Below are 8,266 nucleotides of genomic sequence, written 5' to 3'. Positions count from 1 at the left end.
CGTGCTCTAAGTATATACCTATTAATGTATTTTATAAAAAATAAGTTAATAAATTAATTAAAATTAAAGAATTATTTTTTACTACTAAAGAAAGTCACAGAGAATAAGACTTTAAAAACCTGGAAAGTGGTTAGTGTATTAAGTAAATTCACTTATTATTTAATAATTAATTTGCAATGTCTGGTAAAGGGGTAAATATTTTCAGTAATCTATGTTATGAAAATTAAATTATTATTATTATTATCATTATAATTCATTACATAAAGTTTTATAATATTAACAAAATATTAGGTAAATTAATTATGACCAATAAAAAAAACTATTGGAATAATTAAAAACAGTGTTTTTATACCGTATAAGTTTTTATAATTAAGTAAATTAGATCTCTGCTTCATATGTAAATAAAATAAAAATCCAATTGCAAAATAATACCAAATAAGATTTTATTGGAACAAATAATTATAAGAAAACACCGAGTCATGTAGATGTCTCCAGGAAAGTGCATTTCTCTAATCTTTTTCGAAGTATTTTCCCGTGATTTCAGCAATTTAATTTAATATCTAAAATCGGACGGCTACAGAGAAGATATTTTCTCCATTCCTAGAAATCTGGCACATCTAATTTGCATTATTTTTAGGTATAATACAGCAAACCAGGTTAATTATAATTAAATTAATATGTAAAAACAGAAAGTAGATTCTATAAGTTAAAACGAAAAGAAGTTTATACAAAATACGGAGACGAAGGACAAATTTGAAATGAAGTGAAGCTAAATACTTTGTGAGCCAAACCAATCAATAAAAATTTAAATTAACCAAGACAATTTCAAATCAGACTATGTTAACTATGAAGTGCAAACTAACTTACGATATGATATATGAGTTTCATACTTAATATTTTATTTATTGTTTATTGTTTATTTTTGTGTGTATAACCAACAATGTCGATTTGAAATTTATATTGCAAATATATAATTTTATATATTTTACATATGCTAAAAAAAGAACATTATTATTTTGAACTTAAATTTTGCTAGCAGTAACTAATATTATCTAAATTTATTTGGGCTTCTTTCCTAAAGCAAACTATTCCCGCTATTAGAAAAAGGCTTGAGTTATGCCCTTACACAAAAAAGAGACACCAGTAATTGGTAAACTATCGACCTATTAGTAAACTATCCTCTCCAAAAGTTTTGTGAAAGTGTTCTATACTAGACAACAATATTTCTCAATAAATAAACATTTATCAGATTTTAAACGCGGTATTTTAAAGACCTTGGAGGCCTTGGAGGGTGGTGAATTGCCCTGTGGCCTTTTAATAGACCTTTCTACTACTTTCAACTGTTTAGCACACATCGATCTCAAGCAATTACAATTGAAACCCTTTTCTTCTGAGAAAATTGCCTATTAGACTCGGTGTGATGTAAGGTCCCTTGCTTTTTATCATTTATTTAAATTACCTAATATATTAACAAGAAGCAGGGACGTACTGGATCTATTGAATCTGTGAGTTCAGCAATTCATTATTATAAAAAATTGCTTTTAGGATAATGGCCTGATTTTCAATACCGATAAAACACAATGCATCATTTAAAAAATAATAATAAAGATAACCAATAACCGTAAGTTCTTGGGTGTGAACATAACTAACCAAAACTAACCTCTAATGGTGCAGGCAAACAACTGTCTACTTCTTATGTTGAGAACACTAAACAGATATCTAGGCCACAATGTTTCTCGTATGCCATATTTTAGTAATTTTCCGTATTTGGTTAGTTTTTTTCGAATAATATTCGTAAGTAAAAGGGATTCTTCTAAATTGAGATTCCATTAACAATTCCAGGAATTTACAGGTTCTTAAAAAAGATTAACATAAGTTCTCATAATTAAAATTTAACCACTCTTATCACACCAGACGGAAAGAATTAGATTAAAATTGTCATTGTGTGCTGCGTTTTTTCACAATATACTGCCAGAAATATAAAATGTTAAACTCCTCTGAAGCAATTGAAGTACTCGTACTTAAAACATTAAGTACACTGTCCAGCAATACCCGAATTAAAAACCAGCATTTTTTATAAATTTGTTAGATTTAAGTAGGTAGATACTTGTAATAATTAGGGAGCATTAATCATATTATTTAACAATGTGTATAAAAAACCAGACATATTTCGCCTGTTTCGTAGAGAATCAAGATTGTATGATATAATATATAATAGAATATAACATATGTAATAGAAACTTATGTTGAACCGTTTCAATGTAATACTTACGAATTTCGTAACTACATAAAAACAATATTCAAGCATAGTGGCGACAAATGATGTATACAATATTTTGAGACATATTAAATTAAAATCCTTACAATTTCTTATGATAAATCCATACACTCTGGATGCTTTTATTTATATGTGAACTGAAAGATGAGTATCCAAGGTTACACCAAGATCCCACATGTCCAGAACTCTCGCTAACAATGTTCTCCCAGTTTTATAATCAAATTCAACTTGTATTTTCTTTCTTCGAAAGGGAACTACAAAACATTCATTAGTATGTAATTTATTGGTTTTTTGAATATAAACTCAATCATACAGAACTCTGCACTGTTAATAATCTCCACAAAAGTAACACTCTATTTCAAGTACTGTTTAGGTGTTCGTTTTATGAGAAGATTGGAACTATCCTGTTTAAAGGTGTTTTTTGTGGCAAAATTTTATCGTTGATATAATAGACAGTTGAAAACCCAACAACGTGAAGGGGGAGAAGATATGAAAAAAAAGGAGGTTTTTTCTGGTTTTTTACTATTAAACTAAAGCATAGTGTGGTTTAAATTGGTTTTTATGTTTTGGTATTGCTATTATGTAAATAACGAGGTGTGTAATAATCTAAAATAATAGGTTAGAATGCAATCATCTTCTATTGGACATTGAGGCCTATTAATTGTAGGATATTGACAATTTAAAGCACAATAAGATCTTTGAAGAATGATGATGATATATGGCTGAAAAATCTAAATTGTAAGCCTAAACTTTTTTTCAACAACATGGAGCAAAATATTATCAAAATAAATAAGAACTAAAAGTTCAGATTTTCACGAAATTATATATTTTTACATGACAATTGTTTCGACAACACCGGGTCTTTAAAAATATATAATTTCGTGAAAATCTAAACTTTTAGTTCTTATTTATTTTGATAAATGGATCTTCATCAAGTAAAAGCCACCTACTTCAATTTTTGCAAAATATTATTAATACTTTTGTTTCCGAAAAGAATGACGACATATTTGGGAGGGTTAAGCTTTAGCAAATGGTTAGATGAATTGTAACAGACGCATCCAAATCTAATTTTATAGTATGTAGTGCTGTCCTATATTCAAACAAATAATATATTTGAGTAACATATGATACTGAGAAAATTTAAGATATTAAGGAAAATATGATGTGTAAATACTAAATACCAATGGGCCTAACATACTTCCTTGTGGAACTTCAGCGACTACGGGCAGACAGTTCGAAAGATTGCTATCCACTTTAATTTGCTGGGTCTAATTAGCGTTATAGCGTTATTGGCAAAACCGATGCAAAAGAGCGGTGAGAATTTCATGATTTAAAAAATTAAAAGCTTTTGAGAAATTTAATAATACCAGAGCAGTTATTTTATTATCTTGTGCACCAAAAATATCATCAGTCAAATCTTACATTACACAGCTATAGTCAGTTTTAAAATGAGATGTGCCCACGAATTTGAGTGTCTATTCAAGAATTTTTGACATGTGGCTAAGTAAATATATATTTATGCATTATGGATTCAAATATTTTAGCAGGAAAAGAAAGCAGAAAAATTGGCCTGAAGGAAATTAGTTTGCTTTTAAGGATACGTTAAAAAAGGTCCTTAGTAGCACGATAAAAAAAATTATTAAACTTTTGCAAATATGTGTACGAATAAGAACGTTTTTTGAAAATAAACGTTATTTTTTTATATCCCACTCACCCTAGAATTAGCGGAATGTTTTCTTGAGACACCCGGTACTTAAAGAATCCTTATATTCGAAGAAAGCAGTAAAACTGGTTGAAGTAAATTAGTTTGTTTTTAAGATAGGTTAAACAAGGTCCTTAGCAGCACAGTAAAAAAAAATATTGAAGTTTTGTAAATTTGTGTATTAATGTGAACGTTTTTGGAATATAAATGTTATTTTTTTATATCCCACTCGCCCTAGAATTACCGGAATGTTTTTTTGCGACGCCCGGTATCAAAAGAAGCTCTATATTCGAGTCCAAGAGAGTTGAATATAATTAACAAAGTGTATTTATATTTACGTATTTAATAATACCAGAGCAATTATTTTATTATATTGTGCACGAAAAATATCATCAAATTCTGTCATTACACAGCTATAGTCAGTTGGTTAAATAAGATGTATCCACGAATTTGAGTTTCTATTCAAGAATTTTTGACATGTGACTAAGTAAATATATATTTATGCATTATGGATTCAAAAGGTCCTTAGCAGCACAGTAAAAAAAATATTAAATTTTTCGTAAATATATGTATGAATATGAACGTTTTTTGAAAATAAACGTAAATTTTTTATATCCCATTCACTCTAGAATTAGCGGAACGTTTTTTTTATTTGCGACACCCGTTATCAAAAGAAACCCTATATTCGAGTCAAGTGGAATTTGAATGTGTACGACTCACTAAATAATTTTTGACATGTGACTAAGTAAATATATTTTTATGCATTATGCATTCAAATTCAGAATGCTGAAAGACTGGGCTAAATGAAATTAGTTTGCCCTTAAAGAGAGGCTAAATAAGGTCCTTAATAACACAGTAAAAATATTCAAGTTTTGTAGATATGTGCATGAATATGAACGTTTTTTTAAAATAAACGTAATTTTTTTATATTCCATTCACCCTAGAACTAGCGGAACGCTTTTTGCCACACCCGGTTATATACAAGCGAGTTATATAAAATATAGCACAGTGCATTTACGGGTAACAGGCGATTTCGACGTACGGCGTCTGACATATTAAAAAAAATAACACCAAAAATCGCCGTTAACGCCGGTTCGACGTTTACGCCGTGGAAAATCTGCGGGGATGAATAATTCGCCCCCCGAAACTCTTTGTTGCCCGGGGTGGGACATACCTTAGCGGCGAACCGCCTCTATCCGTCGAGAAAACCCCGCCTACACATCCAGTCGTTTAGCGTCTGGACGCTTCCCGACGCCGACGGCGCAAGCGTCGAGGATTACCTTTTCTAATTTTCTTCGAGAATTTATTTTCGTTAACTCGATTCCCCGACGCTTAGCCGACGCCGCGACGCGGACGCTGCGTGACGAGCCGAATGAGGAACGAAAAAAAAAAACACACACACACACACACAAAATATGCGAGCGAGGGAGAAGCGAGAGCTTCTCATCGGTCGGGATTCGATTGATCCGTTAAGAGAGATAAAGATTTCGAAGAGAGAGTGGAAGGACGGTCACCACCACCCTCCCCCTCACGCCGCGACATCGCCACCGCCCCCCGCAAGCTGGCGTATTCGTTTCATTATGAAAAAGCGGTTGATCGTTTTCCTAAAAAAAAAGAGCGTTTAAAGGAGACGCGGCGGCGTTAGGGGTGGCGCGAGATTCCTAAACTGGCCCGCGCGTCAGCAGCGTCTCTCCTTCTATTCGAATCCGGTCTAAACTCCGGTAAAGCTCGCGACGACGTCGACCGTCTCGCGTGCTCGAACCCTCGAAATCGCGTAGTTCGCTTTAGTAACGTTCCGGACGTCGTGAGCGGAACATCTGCGCCGCTCATCAGCAGGAAAGCGAAGTCACGTTGTTTGCGATGATAATAATAATAACGATTTAAAGGTTTCGATTGTTTTACCGTTTCTTGTGAAATTTCGCGAACGGTCATCGAATGGTTCGACGGTAGATGACGATGGACTTTCAAAGCGCCATGGAGACGTTTGCCGAAGCGTGGGTCGCCGCCAGTATCAAGGGGGCACCCTTGTCGGAAGTCGGTGGTACCCAGGTAGGTGAACGCCCGGTTATTCGTCTGCGACCAAAAAGTAAACAAATAAATATAAATAATTAGTCGTTGAGGAAGACCACGAAACTATTTATGCCCACAAGTCGGCCGAAAGTTCAGGATATTAAAAATCTTTTTGCTTCTGATTACACCTATTTATTTATTTGTTTAACGATGAAACAAGTAAAACAGATATAATCATTATAAAACAGGTGGATTTTGGTAAAACGAAAACGACAGGCAAACTAAATATTGCTCAAAGCAACGACATGATCGTCAAATTATTTTTTAGACATAAAAAAAATAGATAGTGAAAACATAAATAATAATAATAATAAACGTTTCTTAAAAAAGTTAACATTAAAAATCTCCTTGGCTCACTACAAACCCGGAAGTCGCTAAATTAAACCTAAGAAGCGAGTATATGAAAACATTCTGCTTGGAAATCAAAAGAAAATCGTAAAAAAAATTTTTTCTGAAATAAAAGTGGGAGAGAAGTTTTACAAAACTTTTTGTCAACTAATTATTGAATAAATATTTAATATTACATTATCTCATATTTCATTCATTGCAAAAGTACTTGCAAAACATGTGTTCGCTCTCACTGCTGCTTCATAGAGCACGGTTTCAAATTATCTCACAATCATTTCTTATATACTGATAACAAGCATTACCTTAACTTTATTGATTATATTCCATTCATGGTGAAAATTTACTTGCATAAAATTTTAGTGTTCATTCTTAGTGCAAATTATACTAATTATACCACTAGTTGTGAAATTGGTGATAATCGTGAGCTATCTCCTCGGGCATCACCAAAACGGCTACTAAAAAAAAAAACTTAATTTCATCCAAATTTTATAAATAACGCAAAATAACATAACGAGCCACTGAGTTTTGCATTTTTATGCTTTCCGTATACTTCAAACCGATCGATTTATATGCAAAATATATCTATATAGGGCTAACCCTGGATTAACAAAATCTGGCATTAACGTTAGCCGCTTTAAACCGAACTGTTCAGCATTTGCTATCATTAAGTTATTGAAATTCGAAACGAAATCGTTTAAAGGCTTATAAGAGCGAGCTAATATTTATCGCAACTGCCGACTTTAACTAAAATGATTTACTATAAAAATATCTAATCCGTGTGTGTGTTCTTAAGCCCAAAATAAAAAAACATTCTAGCGAAAACCATTTACATACGTTTCTGTAAAAAGTGTCACCAATTTAAACCGAGCGAATTATTAGAGGCAATTAATTAGGGAACCGTAGCCTTTAAAATTTTATTAGAGGCAAAAACAGTAATATAATATGCGGTTGATTACGCAAAAATCTTAAATGGTATTAATTATCGGAATGTTTTTTTCCTATGGAAAATATTGGTTATTTGTCAACAACTCTATAGCTAATATTTCGACCCAAGTAGTGTTAGAATATTTAAATCTTCCAATAAACAACCGCCGAGTAATTTTAAGTTGAAAACGAATACGAATTTCAGACGCGTGTAGACGTACTTTGCACGAATGTACGCCTATATATCGTCTTAATTAGATATCTAGCCTTAAACGGACACTTAAGTATAATTAGCGATAATTATTTAAAGGTAATACGTACATTAAATGAATTACAATTTATTTGTTTATTGGTGTAAGTGAAGAAAAATTTATATCGTAAAGTATGATCGATACGATTATTAATCGAACAAACTTACGTCAAATATGGACTACATGCGTATTTAAATGTCAATTAAAAAACGCGTAAAATCACTGGTTTTCCGACCGTATTTTTTCATTCGCATATGAAAATTAATTACGCATTTTCTTCGTAAAAATACAAACGCATTAAATAAAACATCAAATATATGAAACCATAGGCACATTTTAGGTACATACACGTATGCATTGCGGCGCGAACACAATAGGGCAATTATAAACTTTTAAAATTCGGATTTGTTTCAGTTATTTTAATATAAAATTATGTCGCAATTTATATTATATAAAATATCATTGTATGTTTAAATTCTAAATGCAAAATAATGTAACTATAATGTCCAATGAAACCTGCAAAATCGAATAAAAATCGTTAATTCTCTATATTAATCCCATTCAACAGGACCGATAATATAATGGATGATTCGAGTATAAATTAGAATATTTTGTATTTATTCGGTTATTTTTGAAATAAACGCGATCCCGCATTGGCTATAACTTCAGATATAAAGTATCAAACGCATGCAA

At 31.9% G+C, this 8,266-nt stretch overlaps 1 protein-coding gene across 1 annotated transcript in view; it reads left to right on the top strand.

Annotated features, from left to right (window-relative positions):
• The first annotated feature begins 5,761 nt into the window (after positions 1 to 5,761).
• LOC132708649 (homeobox protein dve-1) overlaps positions 5,762 to 8,266 on the top strand; it is a 56,765-nt gene continuing 54,260 nt past the window's right edge. Inside the window, exon 1 of the mRNA XM_060681110.1 lies at positions 5,762 to 6,029. Within this exon, the coding sequence (XP_060537093.1) occupies positions 5,931 to 6,029 (99 nt within the window). The 5' untranslated portion in view covers positions 5,762 to 5,930. The remainder of the gene's footprint in view (positions 6,030 to 8,266) is intronic.

Source organism: Cylas formicarius, unplaced genomic scaffold, assembly GCF_029955315.1.
Source record: "Cylas formicarius isolate icCylForm1 unplaced genomic scaffold, icCylForm1.1 PGA_scaffold_12__32_contigs__length_19106922, whole genome shotgun sequence".
Classification (NCBI taxonomy): Eukaryota; Metazoa; Arthropoda; class Insecta; order Coleoptera; family Brentidae; genus Cylas; species Cylas formicarius.
The sequence above is the reverse complement of the archived record's forward strand: the minus strand, read 5'-3'. Positions and strand labels throughout refer to the sequence as shown.